Source organism: Ovis canadensis, chromosome 2, assembly GCF_042477335.2.
Source record: "Ovis canadensis isolate MfBH-ARS-UI-01 breed Bighorn chromosome 2, ARS-UI_OviCan_v2, whole genome shotgun sequence".
Classification (NCBI taxonomy): domain Eukaryota; kingdom Metazoa; phylum Chordata; class Mammalia; order Artiodactyla; family Bovidae; genus Ovis; species Ovis canadensis.
In genome coordinates, this window is record NC_091246.1 from 208,595,013 (window position 1) to 208,619,740 (window position 24,728).

General features: G+C 39.4%; 1 protein-coding gene across 2 annotated transcripts; it reads right to left on the minus strand.

Annotated features, from left to right (window-relative positions):
• Window positions 1-16,731: 16,731 nt before the first annotated feature.
• CLK1 (CDC like kinase 1) lies at window positions 16,732-24,211 on the minus strand. Of its 2 annotated transcripts, XM_069577979.1 has the most exons (13): window positions 23,848-24,017; window positions 22,754-22,917; window positions 22,289-22,517; window positions 21,208-21,298; window positions 20,745-20,811; window positions 19,558-19,674; window positions 19,302-19,468; window positions 18,719-18,813; window positions 18,498-18,627; window positions 17,875-17,957; window positions 17,402-17,481; window positions 17,208-17,298; window positions 16,732-17,093 (listed from the first exon to the last, which is right to left on the minus strand). In XM_069577979.1, the coding sequence occupies exons 2-13, from the start codon at window positions 22,915-22,917 to the stop codon at window positions 16,950-16,952; spliced, it is 1,458 nt and encodes a 485-aa protein (XP_069434080.1). In that variant the 5' UTR covers window positions 23,848-24,017; the 3' UTR covers window positions 16,732-16,949. The 2 variants fall into 2 exon arrangements, with proteins under 2 accessions (XP_069434080.1, XP_069434082.1); XM_069577981.1 differs by lacking the exon at window positions 21,208-21,298 and having other exon boundaries at window positions 23,848-24,211.
• Window positions 24,212-24,728: the final 517 nt, after the last annotated feature.

Here is a 24,728-nt window from a genome sequence, read left to right on the forward strand (position 1 = left end):
TGATGTCAAATGATATAATTTGTGATGATCACAGCACAAATAAGAGTAGAGACAGCACAGGTATATGGGAGATTCACCATATTATTGAGCTGGATTCCAAAAAGTAGTCCCCCGAGAGGGAGCTGCTGAGAGCAAGTGTTCAACGAAAACAAGAAAGGAGTCTCATGGGCTTTTATGACCTGGCGTGACTGCTGCTATGTCTTTTATTTGAAGCAGTTATCAGTTCTAAAGAATATGTGAAGTGGGAGAGATTGTTGTAGATATTTTTGGAAAAATTCTGCCACACCTATCTTACAGGAAGACTTTTTCTATAAGAAAAAAAGCAAGAGGTACAACCTCATTTCTAAAGTTTAAAAATGTGTACATAAGAACTTCCCTGGAGGTCCAGTGGCACAGACTCTGCAGGAAGCCCGGGTGCGATCCCTGGTCAGGGAACTAGATCCCACATGCCACAACTGAGTCAGCATGCCGCAATGAAGATTGAAGTTCCCACAACTAAGACTCGGTACAGCCAAATAGATACTAAATAAAATTTTTGTTTCACTGTGTACATAGGTACAGATGCAAATTCATCGCTGGGATGGGGATGAGGATGAGGAAGATAAGTGAAGCAGGACTTTATTTTAATCTACATTATATTTTGTATTGTTTGAATCTTCTCTTAATGAGAAGTGTTCATGTATTATTTCAGTACTAAATTATAAAAGTTGAAAATAGCAGTTTCTAACAAATAATACAATCTATGGATGCCTTCAGTTTACCAGAGAAAAGACAAAGCTAACATGTATATGACTTATCAGTCATACACTGATACACTGATAATGACATAATACTACCAATTAAGAATCAGATGCTAGAACACAGGGGTTTCAGAGGAATCTGAGCCCTACGAGGGGAGATTTTCTAGAACCTACAGTTCAAAGTTCTTTGTGAGAGCAGACCAGTAAGAGTTATTCCATGTCTGGCTTACCAGCAGCAGAGTAAATCTCACAGGATGCAGAAAAACTAAGCATTTATGGTGGGCAATATATCAATAGATTTACAAATGCTTCAGTGGCTAATCTATGGATACATGGGAAGTGAAAATCCCAAGTTTTACTGTCTTGGATAAAGTATTTTGTTTGCTGGTTGGTTTCTGCTTCTGGCAATGGCAGGATAACATGTTCCAAACACACTCTGTTACTAAGAGCAACTAGAAAACCTGAATAAAATGTAAATGTAAAATACATAAGTTGGAAACACTGAGGAGCAGTGATGTCTTGGGGACTAACATTCCTGAGAAGGGAAAAGGGAGGTCCAAAGAGGGAACACCTCAAAATATTAAGGCATTTACCAACAGTGGCTGAGAGGCTGAGCAGAATTTTAGGTGGTTGCATGCGGGGGGTGGGGGAGGGTGTTGAAGGCCTGCCACGGAGGACCACAGGAGCATGCCTCCTCCGTGGCATGAGGACCCCAGATGCTTCACTTAGGATCCTGCAGCATATACCACCAGCGGCCTGCCCGCTTCCCTAGGACCTCCCGCCATCATAGTGAATGGAGGTTACCTTCCAGCAGTGGGCATCACATTTGCATGGCTTTGTTTGTGAGCTGCTCTGTGTTTGGCAGGCTGAAACGCTGAGTCTCCCCACCCCAGGAGTCCTCAACATTGCCCCTTGGGGAGAATATTCTGAGGCTCATGTTCTACACTGGCTCCCAGACTTCCACAGAGGAGTTATGTTCTAGGTATATCCACGATGGGAACTTCTTGATGATACATCCTGTTTCAACTGCCTTTCCTTCCTTGTCGCACTTCACTTTCTTACTGGTATTTTTTGGAATCACCTCCCAAAGAGCCTACTTGCATTTGAAATCATGTTTCAGAGTTTCTGCTTCTGGGGAAACCCCAAACTAAAGCAGCTGGGACAAGAGAAGATCCTGCAAGATGGAACACTCAAGATGAGATTCCTGATTGGATCATTCAAGGACTAGATGGTAACAAGGAAGGCTACAACTGTGAACAGTCAGAGATATTATCCTCCCTGGATAATCCACCACAGTTCTACACACACACACACACACACACACACACACACACACACACACACACACCATACATGGTGAGACCTCTGGACTAGAGAACACACACACACACCCCACAAATGGTGAGACCTCTGGATTAGAGAACAGAACATTTACTCACAGAGAATCTGTGCTGGTTCCCCACACTGCAGCTCCCTACAGGTTGACAGGAAGAGGGCCAGATATATCTGCAAATGTGAACCCTGCTGCTGCTACTGCTGCTAAGTCACTTCAGTCGTGTCCGACTCAGTGCGACCCCATAGACAGCAGCCCACCAGGTTCCGCCGTCCCTGGGATTCTCCAGGCAAGAACACTGGAGTGGGTTGCCATTTCCTTCTCCAATGCATGAAAGTGAAAAGTGAAAGTGCAGTCACTGAGTTGTGTCCAACTTTCAGTGACCTCATGGACTGCAGCCCACCAGGCTCCTCCGTCCATGGGACTTTCCAGGCAAGAGTACTGGAGTGGGGTGCCATTGCCTTCTCCGAATGTGAACCCTGGAACCGTGAAACTCAGAGCTGATATATGATGAGAGCACACCTGTGCCCTCTCTCCCTTTGATCTGGGTAAAAGAAAGAAGGTTCTAAGGTTTTATTGCTCTTAAGTGAGTGAGTGAAAGTCACTCAGTCATTTCCAATTCTTTGCAACCCTATAGACTATAGCCCGCCAGGCTCCTCTGTCCATGGAATTCTCCAGGCAAGAATATAGGAGTGAGTTGCCATTTCCTTCTCCAGGGGATCTTCCTGACACAGGGATTGAACCCAGGTCTCCTACACTGCAGGCAGACTCTTTATCTTTTGAGCCAGCAGGGAAGTTGTTTTTTTTGTTTGTTTAATTTCTCTTAGAACAGAAGTAAATGGCTCCAGGGCAGGTGAGTCTTTAAACCCCCATAGAGCAATTCACTGTCTCTAATTTCTAAGATATGTTTGTCATTCAGTCTTTTTAAAAATAATTTATTCATTTATTTTTTGCTGGGCTGGGTCTTCATTACTTTGCATGAGCTTTCTCTAGTTGCAGCGAGCAAGGGCTTCTCTCTAGTTGCAGTGAGGAGGCTTCTCATTGTGGTGGCTTCTCTTGTTGGGTGGCACAGGCTCTAGGGTATACAGTTTTCAGCAGTTGCAGCTTGCGGGTTCTAGAGCACAAGCTCAACAGTTGTGGTGCCGAGGCTTAGTTGCTATATGGCATGTGCGATCTTCCTGGACCAGGGATGGAACCCATGTCTCCTGCATTGGTGGGTAGATTCTCTACCAACAAGCCACCAGGGAAGCCCTCATTCAGCCATTTTTTAACCCAGAGTGACAGTCAGGAAGCCCAGACTGTGCAGAAGCTTGAACGTTCCCATGGAGCACTGTCTTCCAAAATAATCTATGGAAGGGATCCATTACAAGCAGGTTCAGAGGATACAGGTACATCCCATCATATACCTACGTTGCAGCAGCTCTTCTCCCTTGGTTTTGGTGTTGGAGGGAGAGGGTAAGTAGGTATTGCAGGCTGGTCATGGATGGGTTAGCTTACTAGTTGGTGTAGCTGAAAATGGACTCTCTTGCATTATAATCCCACTCAGAGGTGGCTCTGAAATATAGTGGTGAGGGAAAAAATTCCTCCAGTGGGCAGAGCTCTTTGCACATCCTAAAATATTTAATACCTGGTCATTAAATATTTTAGGGACAAAAGTGGCCTGATGTAAGATTATATGAACTCTTGTAAGGATACATATGAACTCTTGAGCACCAGGGCAAATAAATCAGTGGGTAAGTTGGGGGCTGAATGCTGCCTAATTATTTGGAAATGTTTATGTTGGTTGACCATCAGCCAAATAAAGGTATTAGTATATCACAGGGAAATGGGCCGGATTATGATGAAAGATGGGGTTGTCACTACAGAACAAGGCAGAATATGTCTGGAACGTTAAGGACTCACTCTTGGTAGGTGTATGACTTGATGATTACAAGTCCATAACTGCAGCAAACATGGCCTTACAAAGGCAAGGTAAGCAGGGACTCATTTGCCTCAGAAGGGATGAAGGAATGGGCATCCCATCAGAAGCAAGCATTCTCAACTAGTATAGTGTGAATCTAGAATGTGTGGTAAAGGAGAGGGTGATAAATATTAATACTGGCCTCAGCACCAATTGGTAGGCTTTATAGCTTATTCTAACCAATCTCCTGTTACAGTCAGGTGTTTGTTTGGTTGGTTGGTTTTGAATTATGACCAGCCACCACCTGGAGGAATCAGTGTCAGGAGAGAGTAAAAACAGACATTGCTGTTGTCCCCCACTTATCCTATCTATCTGGTTCCTTAAGTAGAATAACTTTAAGACATGTTCTATCTACATTGGTTCCCAAAGGTCCTCAGTGCTATCAAACTTCAACTACCCACAGTGACAAGTAGTTTTCTAGACAACTACTATCAAGAAAACAGCTTGATAGTATATGTTATATTAGCTATTTTTTGTTCCCTGTCTCCACTTCCCCATTCCACAATTGATAATCGATGGCATCATCTCTCAAATAAACTTTCTGTGGTTAAATTTTTGTCTTAGGCAAAAATTTTGTCAGGGGAACCCAAACTAAAAGAGATTCCCTGAGTACAAACCCTTAGAAGTAAGAGTAGACTGGGGATTTCCTTGGTGGTCCAGTGGTTAAGAATCTGCCTGTCAATGCAGGGAACACAGGTTCAAGCCCGGTTCCAGGAAGATCCCACATGCTGAGGGGCAACTAAACCCATTCACCACTATTACTGAAGCCCACTCTAGAGCCCATTCTCTGCAACAAGAAGTCACTGCAATGAGAAGCCCATGCATCACAACTAGAGTAGCCCCTGCTCACTACAACTAGAAGAAGCCCTTGCATAGCACCAAAGACCCAACTCAGCCAACAATTAAAAAAAAAAGTAATAATTAATTTTAGGTTTCCCTGGTGGCTCAATGGTAAAGAATCTGCTTGCCAGAGAACAAGATGGCGGAGGAGTAGGGGGATGTGGAGTACATCTTTCTCCATGGATACATCAGGAATACACCTTCAGACATAGAAGTGCATGCAGAACACCATCTGAGAGCGGACAGGAGTACCTGACCAGTGAAAAAGAATACATAGAACCACACAAAACTCGAGATCAAGCCCCTGAGCCTTTGGAGTGGAACCACTGACTCCAAGACCCTAGATTACTGGAGAACTAACCCTAGGGAGTATCAGATAGTGAGAACTCACACAAAGGAAACCACTGGAATATAAGACCCTGGCATCATGCAACCACCCTGTGCAGGACACCTCATCTAAACAACAAACAAAACAAAAATACAAACCCAATCACCAGCAGACAGGATTACCACCTCATTCAGCCTTGGCCATCAGAGGAAAAACAAGCAAACAAACAAAAACTCAGCACTAATCTCACCCTATACAAAGCTGACAAAACCACTGGACCAACCTTAGGAGGGCAGAAACCAAAAGAAAGACAGAATTCAACCTTCTTCAAGGAAAGAATTCAACTTTCCTTGAAGCCTGGGAAAAGGAGACTTTAAATACAATAAATTAAAAAAAATAATGAAAAGGCAGAGAAACACTACACAAATGAAGAAACAAAACACAGAAGTACAAATAAATGAAGAGGAACAGGCAAGCTACCAGAAAAACAATTCAGAATAATGATAGTAAAGATGATCAAAAACCTTGAAAACAAAATGCAAGAATCAATTAACAAAGACCTAGAAGAATTGAAGAATAAACATACAGAGACGATCAATACAATTACTGAAATTAAAAATACTCTAGAAGGAATCAATAGAGTATCTGAAGCAGAAGAACAAATCAATGAGCTGGAAGATAAAATGGTAAAAATAACTTCTGAAGAGCAGAATAAAATAAAAAGAATTAAAAGAACTGTGGATAGTCTCAAAGACCTCTGGGACAATATCAGATGTACCAACATTCGAATCACAGGGGTCCCAGAAGAAGAAGAAAGAAAGTGTATGAGAAAATTTTTGAAGAGATTATAGTTGAAAATTTCCCCAAGATGGAAAAGGAAGTAGTCAATCAAGTCCAAGAGGCACAAAGAGTCCCATTCAGGATAAACCCAAGGAGAAACACACCAAGACACATTCTAATCAAACTAACAAAGACTAAACACAAAGAAAGAATATTAAAAGCAGCAAGGGAGCAGCAACAAGTAACATACCAGGGAAACCCGCCCCCCTCCCCCCCTCCCCCCCCCCACGTATGTTTAACAGCTGATCTTTCAGCAGAAACTCTGGAGGCCAGTAGGGAATGACAGGATATATTTAAAGAACTGAAAGGGAAAAATCTACAACCAAGATTACTGTACCCAGCAAGGATCTCATTCAAAATTGATGGAGAAATAAAAAGCTTTTCAGACAAGCAAAAGTTAACAGAATTCAGTACCACCAAACCAGCTTTACAACAAATGTTAAAGGCACTTATGTAGTCAAGAAATACAAGAGAAGGAAAAAGATCTACAAAATCAACCCCAAACAATTAAGAAAATGGCAATAGGAACATATATATCAATAATTACTTTAAATGTAAATGGATTAAATGCTCCAACCAAGACACAGACTGGCTGAATGGATACCAAAACAAGACCCATATATATGCTGTCTACAAGAAACCCACTTCAGACCTAAAGACACATACGGACTGAAAGTGAGATGATGGAAAAATATATTCCATGCAAATGGAAAGCAAAAGAAAGCTGGAGTAGCAATCCTCATGAAGAACTCGACATAATGATCAAGGGATCAATCCAAGAGGAAGACATAACAATTTTATCTATGCACCCAACATAGGAGCACCTCAACACATAAGACAATCACTAACAGACATAAAGGGAGAAATTGATGTACGTAACACAATAATAACAGACTTTACATCCCGTTCACACCAATGGACAGATCATCAAAACAAAATTAAAAAGGAAACACAAGTCTTAAATGAGACATTAGATGAGATGGATCTCATTGATATCTTCAGGACATTCCATCCCAAACCAGAAGAATACACCTTCTCAAGTACACATGGAACATTCTCCAGGACAGACCACATCTTGGGTCACAAATTAAACCTCAGTAAATTTAAACTGTATCAAGCATCTTCACCAACCACAATGCTATGAGACTAGTTAGCGTTTACAAGAAAAACAACTGTAAGAAACACAAACACATGGAGATTAAACAACACGTTTCTAAATAACCAACAGGATACTGAAGAAATCAAAAGGGAAATAAAAAAATTTCTAGAAACAAATGACAATGAAAACACAATTCAAAACCTATAGGATGCAGTAAAAGCAGTTCTAAGAGGGAAGTTTATAGCACTACAATCCTACCTCAAGAAACAAGGAAAACATCGAATAGACAACCTAACTTTACACCTAAAACAGCTTTGGAAAAAGAACAAAAAATCCCAAAATTAGTAGAAGGAAAGAAATCATAAAGATTCGAGCAGATATAAATGAAAAAGAAATGAAAGAAGAGTAAAGTAAAACTAAATGCTGGTTCTCTGAGAAGATAAACAAAATTGACAAGCTTTTAGACAGACTCATCAAGAAAAAGAGAAGAATCAAATCAACAAAATTAGAAATGAAAAAGGAGAGGTAACAACAGACAATGCAGAAATACAAAGGATTATGAGACTGTTATGAATAACTATATGGCAATAAAATAGATAACCTGGAAGAAATGGACAGATTCTTAGAAAAGTTCAATCTTCCAATACTGAACCAGAAAGAAACAAAAATTATGAACAACCCAATTACAAGCACTGAAATTGAAGCTGTGATAAAAAAAAATCTTGCAAAAAACAAAAGCCCAGGACCAGATGGCTTCACAGGAGAATTCTATCAAACATTTAGAGATAAGCTAATGCCTATCCTTCTAAAACTCTTTCAAAAATTTGCAGAGGAAGGAACACTTCCAAACTCGTTTTATGAGGCACCATCACCCTGATACCAAAATCAGAAAAAGACAACACAAGAAAATAAAACTACAGGCCAATATCACTGATGAACATAGATGCAAAAATCCTCAACAAAATTTTAGCAAACAGAATTCAGCAACACATCCAAAAGCTCAAACACCATGATCAAGTTGGTTTTATTCCAGGGATGAGAGGATTCTTCAATATACACAAATCAATCAATGTGATACACCATATTAACAAAATGAAAGATAAAAACCATATGATAATCTCAATAGATGCAGAAAAAGCCTCTGACAAAATTCAGCACCCATTTATGATTAAAACTCTTCAAAAAATCATCACAGAAGGAGCCTACCTCAACACAGTAAAAGCCATATACAATAAGCCTACAGCAAACATTATTCTCAATGGTGAAAAATTGAAAGCATTCCCCCTAAGATCAGGAACAAAACAACGGTGTCCACTTTCACCACTATTATTCAATATAGTTCTGGAAATCCTAGCTACAGCAATCAGAGAAGAAAAAGAAATAAAAGGAATCCAGATCGGAAAAGAAGAAAAGCTCTCACTGCAGATGACGTGATACTATACATAAGAAAACCCTAAAGATAGTATCAGAAAATTACTAGAGCTAATCAATGAATTTAGCAAAGTTGCAGGATACAAAATCAATACACAGGAAATCACCTGCATTTCTATATATTAACAATGAAAAATCAGAAAGAGAAATTAAGGAATCAATCCCATTCACCATTGCAGTAAAAAGAAATATCTAGGAATAAACCTACCTAAGGAGACAAAAGAACTGTACACAGAAAATTATAAGACACTAGTGAAAGAAATCAAAGATGACAAACAGATAGAGAGATATTCCATGTTTGTGGGAAGAATCAATATTGCAAAAATGACTACACTACCAAATGCAATCTACAGATTCAATGTGATCCCTATCAAATTACCAATGGCATTCTTCACAGAACTAGAACAAAAAATTTTACAATTCATATGGAAACACAAAAGACCTCAAATAGCCAAAGCAGTCTTGAGAAAGAAGAATGGAGCTGGAGGAATCAACCATCTTGACTTCAAATTATGCTACAAATCTATAGTCATTAAGACAGTATGGTACTGGCACAAAAACAGAAATATAGACCAATGGAACAAGACAGAAAGCCCAGAAATAAACCCATGCACATATGGGACCTTATTTTTGGCAAAGGAGGCAAGAATATACAATGGGGCAAAGACAGCCTCTTCAACAAATGGTGCTGGGAAAACTAAACAACCACATGTAAAAGAATGAAATTAGAACACTTCCTAATACCATACACAAAGATAAACTCAAAATGGATTAAAGACATAAATGTAAGACCAGAAACTGTAAAGCTCTTAGAGGAAAACATAGGCAGAAGACTCGATGACAGAAATCAAAGCAAGATCCTCTATGACCCACATCCTAGAGTAATGGAAATAAAAACAAAAGTAAACAAGTGGGGCCTGATTAAACTTAAAAGCTTTTGCACAGCAAATTAAGGTGAAAAGACAACCCTCAGAATGGAAGGAAATAATAGCAAATAAAACTGATATAGGATTAATTTCCAAAATATACAAGTAGCTCATAAAACTCAATACCAAAGAAACAAACAACCCAATCAGAAAGTGGGAAAAAGACCTAAACAGACATTTCTCCAAAGAAGACATACAGATGGCTAACAAACACATAAACAGATGCTCAACATCACTCATTATTAGAGAAATGCAAACCAAAACTACAATTAGGTATCACCTCACACCAGTCAGATTGGCCATCATCAAAAAGTCTACAAATAATAACTGCTGGAGAGGGTGTGGAGAAAAGGGAACGCTCTTGCACTGTTGGTGGGCATGTAAATTGGTACAGCCACTATGGAAGACAGCATGAAGATTCCTTAAAAACTAGGAATAAAACCCACCATATGACCCAGCAATCCCACTTCTAGGCATATGCCCTGAGGAAATCAAAACTGAAAAAGACACAAACATGTATCCCAGTGTTCACTGCAGCACTATTTACAATAGCTAGAACATGGATGCAACCTAGATGTCCATTGACAGATGAAAGGATAAAGAAGTTATGGTACAAATACACAATAGAATATTACTCAGCCATAAAAAGGAACGTATTTGAGTCAGTTTTAATGGGAGGGGAGGGATGAACCTAGAACCTATTATACAGAATGAAGTAGGTCAGAAAGAGAAAGACAAATATCGTATTCTAACACATATATGTGGAACCTAGAAAAATGGTACTGAAGAATTTATTTACAGGGCAACAATGGAGAAACAGACATGGAAAATAGACTTAGGGACATGGGGAGAGGGGAGGAGAGGGTGAGATGTATGGAAAGAATAACATAGAAACTTACATTCAGTTCAGTTCAGCCGCTCAGTCGTGTCTGACTCTTTGCAACCCCATGAATCGCAGCACGCCAGGCCTCCCTGTCCATCACCAACTCCCAGAGTTCACTCAGACTCACGTCCATTGAGTCCATGATGCCATCCAGCCATCTCATCCTCTGTCGTCCCCTTCTCCTCCTGCCCCCAATCCCTCCCAGCATCAGAGTCTTTTCCAATGAGTCAACTCTTCGCATGAGGTGGCCAGAGTACTGGAGTTTCAGCTTCAGCATCATTCCCTCCAATGAACACCCAGGACTGATCTCCTTCAGAATGGACTGGTTGGATCTCCTTGCAGTCCAAGGGACTCTCAAGAGTCTTCTCCAACAGCACAGTTAAAAAGCATCAATTCTTTGGCGCTCAGCCTTCTTCACAGTCCAACTCTCACATCCATACATGACCACTGGAAAAACCATAGCCTTGACTAGATGGACCTTAGTCAGCAAAGTAATGTCTCTGCTTTTGAATATGCTATCTAGGTTGGTCATAACTTTTCTTCCAAGGAGTAAGCATCTTTTAATTTCATGGCTGCAGTCACCATCTGCAGTGATTTTGGAGCCCCCCAAAATAAAGCCTGACACTGTTTCCACTGTTTCCCCATCTATTTCCCATGAAGTGATGGGACCGGATGCCATGATCTTCATTTTCTGAATGTTGAGCTTTAAGCCAACTTTTACACTCTCCTCTTTCACTTTCAAGAGGCTCTTTAGTTCCTCTTCACTTTCTGCCATAAGGGTGGTGTCATCTGCATATCTGAGGTGATTGATATTTCTCCCGGCAATCTTGATTCCAGCTTGTGTTTTTTCCAGTCCAGTGTTTCTCATGATGTACTCTGCATAGAAGTTAAATAACCAGGGTGACAATATACAGCCTTGACATACTCCTTTTCCTATCTGAAACCAGTCTGTTGTTCCATGTCCAGTTCTAACTGTTGCTTCCTGACCTGCATACAGATTTCTCAAGAGGCAGGTTAGGTGGTCTGGTATTCCCATCTCTTTCAGAATTTTCCACAGTTTCTTGTGATCCACACAGTCAAAGGCTTTGGCATAGTCACTAAAGCAGAAATAGATGTTTTTCTGGAACTCTCTTGCTTTTTCCATGATCCAGCAGATGTTGGCCATTTGATCTCTGGTTCCTCTGCCTTTTCTAAAACCAGCTTGAACATCAAGGAATTCATGGTTCCAAGCATGGCTTGGAGAATTTTGAGCTTTACTAGCATGTGAGATGAGTGCAATTGTGTGGCAGTTTGAGCATTCTTTGGCATTGCCTTTCTTTGGAATTGGAATGAAAACTGACCTTTTCCAGTCCTGTGGCCACTGCTGAGTTTTCCAAACTTGCTGGCATATTGAGTGCAGCACTTTCACAGCATCATCTTTCAGGATTTGAAATAGCTCAACTGGAATTCCATCACCTCCACTAGCTTTGTCCATAGTGATGCTTTCTAAGGCCCACTTGGCTTCACTTTCCAAGATGTCTGGCTCTAGATTAGTGATCACATCATCATGACTATCTGGGTCATGATCTTTTTTGTACAGTTCTTCCGTGTATTCTTGCCACCTCTTCTTAATATCTTCTGCTTCTGTTAGGTCCATACCATTTCTGTCCTCCATCAAGCCCATTTTTGCATGAAATGTTCCCTTGGTATCTCTCATTTTCTTGAAGAGATCTCGTCTTTCCCATTCTGTTGTTTTCCTCTACTTGCGTTGATCACTGAGGAAGGCTTTCTTATCTCTCCTTGCTATTCTTTGGAATTCTGTATTCAGATGTTTATTTCTTTCCTTTCCTTCTTTGCATTTAGCTTCTCTTCTTTTCTTAGCTATTTGCAAGGCCTCCTGAGACACCTATTTTGCTTTTTGCATTTCCTCTATTTGCATTGATCGCTGAAGAAGGCTCTTATCTCTTCTTGCTATTCTCTATTCTCTGTTCTCATCTGAACTCTGCATTCAGATGCTTTTATCTTTCCTTTTCTCCTTTGCTTTCCACCTCTCTTCTTTTCACAGCTATTTGTAAGGCCTCCCCAGACAGCCATTTTGCTTTTTTGCATTTCTTTTCCATGGGGATGGTCTTGATCCCTATCTCCTGTGCAATGTCACGAACCTCATTCCATAGTTCATCAGGCACTCACATGTAAAATAGATAGCCAACAGGTGTTTGCTGTATGGCTCAGGAAACTCAAACAGGTGCTTCTGTATCAAACTAGAGGGGTAGGATGGGGAGGGAGATGGGAGAGAGGTTCAAAAGGGAGAGGATATATGCATACCTATGGCTGATTCATGTTGACATTTGACAAAAAACAAAATTCTGTAAAGCAACTATCCTTCAATAAAAAAGAAATTAAAAAAAAATCTGCTTGTCAACATAGAAGACAGGGGTTTGATCCTTGATCTGGGAAGTTCCCACAGGCTCCAGAGCAACTAAGTCCTTATGCCACAACTATTGAGCCTCTGCTCTAGAGCCCAGAAGCTGCCAACTACTGAAGCACACACACCCTAGAGTGTGTGCTCCACAAGAGAAGCCACAATGAGAAACCCGGGCACCACAAACAAAGTAACCCTCACTCACCAAAGCTAGAGAAGCCCATGCGCAGCAACAAAGTCCCAAAACAGCCAAAAATAAGTAAATAATTTTTTTTTAATAACAACTTTTAAAAAAGATATTGAAACAAGAACAGAGTAGACTGGACATAGATTTGCCCTGAGAAAGACTGAAGCCTACTTTCAAATCAGCTCAGTACTGCATTGGATTAAGATGATCTGTCTTTCCTCTATGGGGATACCTAGGAGATATTGCTGGTTTGGGTCTAGGCAACTGCAATAGAGAGTACCATAATAAAGCAATACACACTAATCTTTTGATTTCCCAATAGTGCACATACAAACTATGTTTACACCATAGTCTATTAAAGTGTTCATTATTATTATGTCTATAAAGCAACATACATATTTTAATTTTATAACTTTATTGCTAAAATTAAGGCTGTATATTGTCACCTTATTTAACTTGCATGCAGAGTACATCATGAGAAATGCTGGGCTGGATGAAGCACAAGCTGCAATCAAGATTTCTGGAAGAAATATCAATAACCTCAGATATGCAGATGACACCACCCTTATGGCAAAAAGTGAAGAAGTAAAGAGCCTCTTGATGAAAAGTGAAAGAGGAGAGTGAAAAAGTTGGCTTAAAACTCAACATTCAGAAAACTAAGATCATGGCACCTGGTCCCATCACTTCATAGAAAATAGATGGGGAAACAGTGGCTGGCTTTATTTTTGGGGGCTCCAAAATCAGTGCAGATGGTGACTGCAGCCATGAGATTAAAAGACGCTTACTCCTTGGAAGGAAAGTTATGACCAACCTAAACAGCTTATGGGGTCGCAAAGAGTCGGACACGACTGTGCAACTAATCACAGACAGCTTATTAAAAAGCAGAGACATTATTTTGCCAATGAAGGTCTGTCTAGTCAAGGCTATGGTTTTTTCAGTAGTCATGTATGGATGTGAGAGTTGGAGTGCTGAAGAATTGATGCTTTTGAACTGTGGTGTTGGAGAACTCTTCAGAGTCCTTTGGACTGCAAGAAGATCCAACCAGTCCATCCTAAAGGAGATCAGTCCTGAATGTGCATTGGAAGGACTGATGTTGAAGCTGAAACTGCAATACTCTGGCCGCCTGATGCAAAGAATTGACTCATTTGAAAAGACCCTGACCCTAAGATTGAAGGCAGAAGTGGATGACAGAGATGGTTAGATGGCATCACTGACTCAATGGACATGAGTTTGAGTAGACTCTGGGAGTTAGTGATGGACAGGGAGGTCTGGCGTGCTGCAGTCCATGGGGTTGCAAAGGGTCAGACACAACTGAGCAACTGAACTTAACTGATAGTTAAAAAATGCTAACCAGTCAGTGAGTCCTAGTCTTTTTGCTGGTCTTCCCTCAGTGCTGAGGAAACAGGATTGCTGATCTTCCCTAAATGCTAACTGATCAGGGTGTTGTTTGCTCAAAGTTGAGGTGGCTGTGCCAATTTCTTAAACCAAGAAAAGGAAGTTTACTGCATCAATTCACCCTTCATGAAGGATTTCTCTGTATCATGCAGTGGTTTGATAGTATTTTATCCACAGTATTACCAAAACTTCTTTCAATATTAGAATTGATCCTCTTAAACTCTACTACTCCAACAACTAAATTTATGTAATATTCATATCCTGTTATATATTTATTAATATCATCTCCACCAAGAGTAGGTTCCATCTCAAGAAATCCGTCTCTTTGCTCACTGAAAATTAACACCTCCTCATCCATTCAAGTTGTATGTGAGGCTGCAGCGACTCGATCTCTTCAGGCTACACTTCTAATTCCCTATTTTCCTCCACTCAAGTCTTGAGTCCCTCAAGTCTTCCAGAATTGGAATAAATGTCTAACTCTTGTTAATGTTGACTTTTTGACCTCTTCCCATGAGTCACAAATGTTCTTAACAGTATTCAGAATTGTGAATCCAAGTTTTTTTTTCAATTCACTGTCCAGGATCCATTAGAGGAATCACTATGACAGCTGTAGCCTATTACTTCTTAAATAATAAAAACAACTGTCAGGTTGAAACCACTCCTTGATACATGGGCTGCAAAATGGATGCTGTTAGGCATGAAAACATTAAATTTCCTTGTCCATCTCCCCTCAGAGATCTTAGGTGTGTTGTCAATCCTGCTATTGTGCTAAGTCACTTCATATTGTGTCTTGACTCTTCGTGACCCTACAGACGACCAGGCTCCTCTGTCCATGGAATTCTCTAGGGAATACTGGAGTGGGTTGCCATGCCCTCCTCAAGGGGATCTTCCCAACCCAGGGATCAAACTTCTACTGCATTGGCAGGTGGATTCTTTACCATTAGCGCCATCTGGGAAGCATTGTCAATAAACAGTATTTTGAAAGAAATCTTTTCTGAGCAATCAGGTCTCAACAGTGGGCCTAAAAGTTTCAGTAACATTGTGAACAGATACACTGTCATCCAGGCTATGTTGTTCCTTCCATTTACAGAGCACTAGTAGAGTAGATGATGGCACCCCACTCCAGTACTCTTGCCTGGAAAATCCCATGGACAGAGGAGCCTGGTAGGCTGCAGTCCATGGGGTCGCTAATGGTGGGACACTGAGCAACTTCCCTTTCACGCATTGGAGAAGGAAATGGCAACCCACTCCAGTGTTCTTGCCTGGAGAATCCCAGGGACAGGGGAGTCTGGTGAGCTGCCATCTATGGGGTCACACAGAGTTGGACACAACTGAAGTGGCTTAGCAGCAGCAGCAGAGTAGATTTTAGCCTACTTAAGGACCTGAGGATTTCTAAAAAGGGAAAATGAGTTCAGTACCCTAAAATCACCACATAGAATGGCAGCTTTTACTATTTACATGGTACCACCCAGTGTAGGTACACTGCTACAAACTCAAGTGAACTTGAAAACTCTTGAAAAAGACTTAGCAGCATTACTATGTAATTTTTACCCCAGTTCCTTCTGAAACATTATTTAGTCTGTCTTTGCCCAGTTCATAGTTGTCTTTATCATAAATATCTTATAAAAGCCCATTTGAAAAGACTACATATGTGATTCCAACTATTCCAATGATTCCACATTCTAGACAAAACAGTAAAAATAGCAGTGGTTGGGAGATAAACCGGTAAAAATAGTGGTTGAGCAAGGTTAAGGAGGAACAGAGCAATTTTTAGAGCAATGAAAACACTGTATCCTATAATGCTCAACACATGAGGGATGTGGATAATGGGGGGTGGGGGGCGGGGAATGGGAGAGGCTATCTATGGGTGAAGCAAGTGGTGAAGCAAGTGGTATACTCTGCACTTCATTTTGCTATGAATCTGCAACTATAAAGCCAACCATGTTGAACCCTAAATGGACAAAGGAGTTTAAAACCATGGACAAAAACATGAATTATTATAGTCTATTTGACGATTCACATTTGGCCACAAAGGATTTCTGGAAGTTTCTGTTATTGATCTTAAAGGGGTTCAGCACCTTAAGCCATCTGCAGAATCCTACTGGGAGAGATGAGAAAGCAGCAGTATTAAATGTGGGAATAAAGGGAAAACATAATCTGTTTGGTTAATCTCTAGTTCTTGGTATTCTATAACTTGGTTTCATTACATTTGGTTCAGAGAAGGAAGGTGTAAGTTCCAATGCTGGCAATCCCTAAACTGCAAATAAAGCCGAACATTTCTAGACTTAATGAAAACTCCAGAAAGAGATATACACCCATTCTTACACTAACAGAATATGATGCTAAAAATGAACTCTACAGCTTCATATAAACTTCATAAATATAAGAAAATTTATTCTGAATAATCATTTTATACAGTAATTACCGAAAAGGACTTTCATTACTATTTAAATCATCCAAACAAAATAAACATGGCAATACAAAATTGCAAGAAATTTACAAAGCTGTACAAAATAACTTAATATTTAAAAATGGGACTGATACAGTCCATATGGTATCTGATAAGGGAGCTGTACAATTATAGATTTATGTAGCTTTTTTAAGGGAGTAAAAGAAGGGATGCTTTAAGGCTTCTTTAAGAGTGATCCTTTTAGCTGGTTCATACTCCAACATTTTCTGAATAAGGTCAAACAGAAGCTCATGTTCAGCATCTTGGGAAAGCATAAATTCCTGAAAAGAAATACAGAGTCAACAGCCCTTTCTACTACCATTTATTATAAATTTATTTACCCACCATGAAAGAAACTCAAGGTTTTGATCATTTAAGCAAAGACCCAGGCTTACCTTCAGAGGTTTACAACGCCTTGAAACGTATCTGCCAGCAGAACTATGTTCATCCCAGTCTAATCGATCATGATGGAAATATTTACGTTTCCTAAGAATAAATTGATATTCGTTCAGTTTATAATATTGACAATGAAAACTTAAAAAATATCTAGCAAAGGTGACTGACTGATGGCACTTTTTCTTAAACATACCTGGTTTTCTGTATCATATGTTTTGGTAAAGGCCCAAGAATCCTTTCCATCATTGCCAAATGTTCCTTACTATCATGCGTCTAAAACAATAAAGAAAACTTATTAACCACCTCTACTTGCACATTGTGTTTTGCTCTTATTTAAGCAAGCTGCTCAATTTTTAGTCAATGGATAATTACAGGTCACCAAAGAATGTGATCTCTAATCAGGTATACTTTTAGCAAGTTACAACTTACCGGAAAAAAAAAAAAAAAAGGCCTACAGAGTAAATTCATCATAAATTTCTTAAAGATAATTATTTGTAATACACTTAGAAAAGTTTTAAATAAAACAAATTATGAAGGAAATAGTGTCAGAATTACACATGAAAAAGTGTTACCTAAAATGCATGTATACTTTATGTTAAAGTGTTCATTCATATAAACAGACAATTTACTTTGGCAAAGCTATTGAAACAGATCATTGTCACTTACTGGAAATACTGTAAACCCAAGGTAATATTCAATAAGAATACATCCTATACTCCAGACATCACATGGCTGGGACCATCCTAAAGCTGCAAAGCAAAGCAAAATGTAAATGAAAAAATTCTCAATATTTCTTACTGTCTTTGATATTTGAGCTGGAAAGATCCTAAAGGAATCACTTAATCCAAACTTAAACATAACACAATAGCATAGTATGTTAAAAATCCTGGCTCTGGAGACATCTGGTTTCAAGCCCCGAATCAGGCTTACTTTTTTGCAACAGACTCGGGGAAGAAAATTTTAGTCCAAGTCTCCATTTATTAGCTTGGAAAATGGAAGCAAGCTATACCATGCAAACACTAACATAAAGTGTATAGAATATAACAGGTACTAAATTATTATGCTTTAAAATCCCATCATGTACTATAAATGTGAAAACTGAAATCTAGCAAGATTAACCAATCTCTCAAAGTCTTAAAAGAGTTGACTATTTGGAGTAAATTTAAAATCCTTAATGTGTTTTATTATGCTAACCCCTAAAATGGAAAAGAGTCCCACAAACACCTAGAACAGTAAATTTTAAAGTTGGCTTCAACACAGGTCTCAATGCATAGTTAAGAAATTCTTACCTAATATAACTTCAGGTGCCCTATAATGTCTTGTAGATACCAATGTACTGTGATGTTCATCATCATATGTTGCACTTCCGAAGTCTACAACTTTAATATCTGGATTTATTAAAGTACGTTCATCACGTCTCTGAAAATCATAAATGATGGTTAAGAAGGCATTATTAAGGAGGCATAAAATATTAATTTGGAAGTGTGAAGATAAAACATCAAAGACTTACCATTTTGGGATTATATGCCTCTGTGTAGTCAGACTGTACAAATAAGATGTTTTCAGGCTTTAAGTCTGTGTGAGTCAACTTATTACTGTGCAAAACTGAAAACAGAAAAAGTTCCTGTATTATAAAAGCCAAAAATCAAACTCCAAAGCTCTGCAACAACAATTCTCTGGAAGTGGTCAACATTTAGCCTGTTAGAAAACCATCAGGGACTAAAACCTACTACTACACCTTTCTAAAGTTAGTTCACTGAAAACCAACCATTTAAAAAGTGAAGTAATATACTGTTGTCAAGATGGTGAGATTTGCCATTCCTGTATTTTTAACCCAGTGGTTCTAGATTATCATTTTTAGCAATCAGAAAAGCTAATCAGTGTTATACAGGATAACATGTTATTAAATGCTGGACAATATGCTTATTTACTGAATGATATGCAGTAAATTGACCAACAGCTTGTAATCAACTATACCTTTCTCCTACCTATTCTTAAGGCAGGCTACCAAGTAAGTGTACATTAGATTTTTTTTCAAATATCCAAATTGGTCATTAAAATCAGTGTCACTCTGGAATATGTTAAGCGCTTACAGTTCACAGACTTGCATATCTGGTATGCCATTCTCCTGATATGATCCAGTCGAAAGGGCAGAAAACCATTTTCCTTAATAAAGTCATAAGTACTAAGTCCCAATAGTTCAAACACAATGCAGACATGACCATGATGCTCAAACCACTCCAACATCTGGACACAGCGGCTATAAAACATACAAAAAATAACTGAGTACAGCCTCTCACAATTCAAATCTGCCTGAGGCCATTTCCTAAGTTCAATTCTGATACTTACAATGTACTGCTAGGGTCTGTTGTATTTAAGTGTTCCAGAACTTGTATTTCTGAGCGAGCTGCTTCACAATATCTATCCACATTTTTAACTATTTTTACTGCTACATGTCTACCTCCCCTGTTAAGAAAATTAAATCCACATTAAAAAAAAAATAAAGATATGTCCAATTCCATTTTTTATCACTCTTCAAACTGTCCTACTTCTATTCTGAAGCAATATTTGTTTTTTCAATTTATGGTTTGGCATTCAGCTGTCTAATTACATGTAATTATAGGCAAATAGTTATGTCTAATTATATGTCCAACTTCAACTCAGTGTAAGCAACTAATCTGGAAATATGACAGGGTCAATACAAGTTGCATACAGATTTCTCTCATCAGCCCATCTAACTCATGTGACCTTTTTGTGTGTGTGTCTTTTAACTACGAACCAACAGTTCACAATACTGTGACATTAATCACCTCAATTTACATTCCAATTAAGACATAAAACATACATACATGGAGTAGTTTTCTTCCTATAGTACCAGTCACTGGCTAATCTTCATTTGGACCAGGTTGCCAAAGAAGTTGGGAAATAGTGGAAGTAATATAAAAGAGTGCTAGTTCTTAGAACCTTACAAACCAATAGCAGGAAGCCTCCCCTAATAATTCAAAAAGCTTTGTCACCCCTAAGGAGAAAGAAATTCAAACAAGAGACAAAAAAATTTCCTACCCTATCTTATTTCAATCAATTGTTTGAAGGGCATGGATAAACTTATGACATCAATCTAAAGTGTTTTTAGCCCTAGCTTTTGTTACCAGTATCAGATATGTCACTTTCTAAAATTACAGGTTCCTGAAGACTGGTTCAATGTCTGGGGTAAGAAAGTCTCCAGACTTCTAACATGAAACCAAGGCTAAAAACTGATCTAGAACTGTGCCCAGTGGGACAACAAAAAGTACCTTTGGACACAATAAAATCTATTCTCAGCTTGTAGAAGCAGCTCACATGCACTATAAACAGCTACTGCTTAAACACAAAGGGCTAGTAACTTTACTGAGCATTTCCTGTATCTAAGATAAAACCCCTAAGCTAAAAGGGTATAATGACTAATGACAATAACTGATTCATGGTCAGATCATATCCTAAATGTATTTTCTGTACTGTTCACCTTCCCAAGTCCAATTCCAGACCAAAAAACTTACGCTTTATGATCAATGCACTCCACAACTTTTCCAAAAGCTCCTTCACCTAAAGTATCAACAATTTCATCTAAAAGAGAGAAATAAACTCAGTTATACCAAGAAGTGAAAACAGTTTACTTACAATAAAGGCTATCAAATGCAGATTATTCTAGTTGATGCTACAAATTTCCTTATCACTAGATAGTTCATTGGTCAACACTGCCAAAAAACAAATATAACTATTTTTAGATCTAATTTCATTCTTAAGCTACTTTCATTAACTTTGATTAACTGTTTTGGAAGTTCTGTATAACATTAAATTTCTAAAGAAAGCAAAAACACAATCCCCCCCACCAAAAGAAATGGAAAAAACAAAACAAACAAAAACAGAGAAAGAAAAAAGATTTCCAAATCCCTGAAATCTTAATCTATAAATAGATTATGTTATCTGAAAAGTTAATAAGTGTTGAAAAATATTCTATACATCTTGCACTTAGTACGTCTCCACTCTGACAGATCAGGTGACCCTCCTCATCATCCTCTACACTCCTGGTTCTTTTCCTTCGGTGACTCTTCTGGAAACGTCAAGTGCGCGGCACCAAGATCATCCAGCCAATCAATATACCCGAGTGAATTCAGGGCAGAATACGAAATTCATTCAGCGGGGAGATATTCAGGCATTCAGATACACGCCAGGCCACAAACGGTTGGCAGGAGCAATTTCAAATTCAGTCCCCAGAAATTCACAGGGCACATAGTTTATGTTAACAGGAGAAAAACATGGCAAGGAACAGATTTTCAGATAAGATACTCAAAGTGGCAAGGTAACAAAACATAATACAATTGTTTTTCTTAAAAAAAAAAAAATGCTTAGTTGTAGCATTCACTGAAACATAACTTTTAAGTTTCTAGTGTCCTAATTTAATGCTGTAAAATTGTAGAATGTAATTATTTACTTGTCAAAAGTAGACTGTGGCCAAATTATAATTTCCTAGCTAATCTAAGAAAACAAATATCGAAACAGTAAATAAAATAAAAATTCTAATGTCGGGGAGAAAAAAAATTGGCATACAAGAATAACACTACAGTATTTAAAATGTCATCTGAGCTTGAGCTCCAAATACATAACCAACCCATAATGTTCAAATCTGTTTTTTAGTGATAAAAGGATTAGCCAGAACAAAGGCAAAGCATAATCCTCAATCATACAAATATAAAAATCCTACTTGTAAGACTTTCATTTATCAAAGCAAATCAAATTTCCTAAAGTACCATAAAAATATTTTCAGAGTATCTTGTAATCCCTGCTATAAACTAATCAACATTATCTCCACTATTTCACTGGAATGACAATTAGTTGCCAATCATTAATAAAATCTGCTACCATACAATTAAACATGTACTGTACTTCAGGAATTTCCTATCCAATGCACAAAGAATCCTGCAAGTTAAAACTGAGATGACTTCATCCTAAATAGAACTTTCTCAAATGATCAAACATAAATTCAAGTTTTCCTGTTCCACATGGGAAATAAAATTTCCAAAAAATTTAAAAGAGCTCATACCCCATGTGAACGATGATATGAAGTGCTGTCGTGAATTCTGTGTTTGCTTTTATAACTACTTCTTCCACTTCTACCAGAGGACTTGCTACTATGATTCTGATATCTGCTTTCATAATCTCTATGTCGATGTCCAGGTTCACATCCTTGACTGTAGTCATTTCTGTATTCATCAATGTAGCGTCGACTATGATAATCTTTCTCATTTAAGGATCTGCTTTCCAGGTAATAGCTAGAAAAAGAATGTTTTTTTCAATGCTTTTATTTTCTCTTAAAGTAATACTCATTAAAATTTTTTTCCCACCAAAAAACATACTTCCAATTTTACAACCATAGCTGAAAACAGCAATGCATCAGTTTTGAGTCAATTCTAGTTTTAATAATGAAAATGTATTCCCCACCAGTTTTACTGAAATCAAACTAACATGTTAATGTTGTAATTACTGAGATACTAAGAACCCTTCTTACCTATCAGATGTTTTAGAGTAATTGTATCTGCAGCGCTTGTTCTCCCGTGCACTGCTATGCGATCTCTTCTTTCTTTTATGACTGCCGCTGCTGCTCTTCCATTTTCCATAATCCCAATCTTTTTCATCCCAATCAGGACAGTAACTTCTTTTTGAGTGTCTCATCTACATAAAAGACAAGTTTTCCCGGTTTAGTTGTATCCCACATGTCAACATTTTAATAAAACTCGTCCTCTAAAATTCATCCGAGTTGTGACGTTTTCATTGTTCTTTTAAATCAAAGCTCAAAAGTCATTATTACTCAACTATGAGGGAAATCCTTTCCTGCCAAAACTACAAATTCCTAACAACTTGAAAAAAACGTTATACAGAAACGACTTTTCATCAACTACCGCTCGTACCAGCACTAACACCTGGGCTCCATCTCAACTCTATACAAAAACAAGCGTCGAAATCAAGACGCTCCAACTGTTCCGAGAAGGGGCGGCAGAAACACCCACGCCTAAAAGGCCCGATCACCCGACTTCCCACACGCTCTTTCAACTACACCATATTATTCCTGTTTCCTTGAGTTCCTAAACCTAACTTTTGCTTTCACCTCTGAGGGCAAAGACATTCGCCGTTTTCCCTCGAGTCGCCTTACATCGGGTCAATGTGGTTTTTTTTGTTAAGAGCATAGTTTCTCAGAAGAGCGTCACTTAGGCACATTCCAGAACCCAAGTCATCGCCAACCTCCCCCCAACCCCGCCGCCATCTTAGAGCCCGTTCGAGGCCTGCCGTTGCAGACAACATGGCGGCCGCCCGGGCTCGGCCCTCCCCGCTCCCTCTGGGGAAGGCAAACGTTCGAGAATCTCTGCCCGCCTAGCGAACTCTTCGCCGCGGATCACAAAGAAATTCGCAGCAACGGCCTCGATAAGCTTGGAAGACGAGCGAACCATCTTTCTGCAGCTAGGGGAGGGGAGCGGGAGGCGGAGAAGAAAAGATCACTGCGCCAGAGACTGCAGGCGGCCAACAAGCCTGTGGGGGAGCTTCACGGGTGTTCTCAAGGCACAAAAGGGGGTCCCGACATCTAGCCCGCTTCTCCCTGCGTCTTACCGTCCTGGCCAAAGAGTCCAAGCCTAAGGAGGTAATGCTTGCAACGCGACCACGGAGAAAACCCAGCTGGCTGCGACAAGCTCCTACGGCAGTTTGGAGCTAACAACCGCAGCGTCTGGACTTCTGGAAAACAAGATGACTAGGCAAGCGCGTCTCCGCCTCCGGGTGGGGCGGGGCGGGGCGTGCACGCGTGTCGGGCGGAGCTGGTGAGCCTTATGCGCAGGCGCTGGCTGGGGAGCTCAGAGACAATAGGTGGACCGAGGCAAGGCTTTGTCGGTGGCCATTTTGGCCTGCTCTCCGTTCTCTGAGAAAACGTTGTGTTGCGTAGAAAAGATTCGTTCATCCTCACCAAAAATTGTGTTCTTGAACACTAGAAATGAAGAAAAGTGGGGGAAGCGGGTACAAAGTAGCGTGTGTCCTGCCTGCAACCGCTTAAACGGAGATTACACCATCTGCATCAAGTAGCCCCAGATTAGGAATTGTCTGGATTTGGGCTTTTTGTTCTGAGACATTTTTAAAACTAAACCTTACGTGACTGAGACCCACACTCACTGAGGTTAGATTGTAAAGATTTGTACCAAGGTTTTAAAAATCCAAATGTGAGCAAGAGCCTGGAGACAGGAAGTGGGACTCAGGTAAGCAAGATTTCCATGTTAAGTGAAGCCTCTAAGGTGTAAAGTTCAAGTAAACTGAAAGGGAAAAATTGAAGGTTATTGGAAGACAGAATTATCGGAAAACAACTTCTGAATAACAGAAATCAAGCTGCAATTTGAGAGAACAAAGTAACTGCTCATCCTGATCGCTGCCCCTCCTCCAACTTGGAAAAAAAAGGTCACGTTATTCCCTCTAAACTTAGTGAAACACATAAAATCATGACGCAT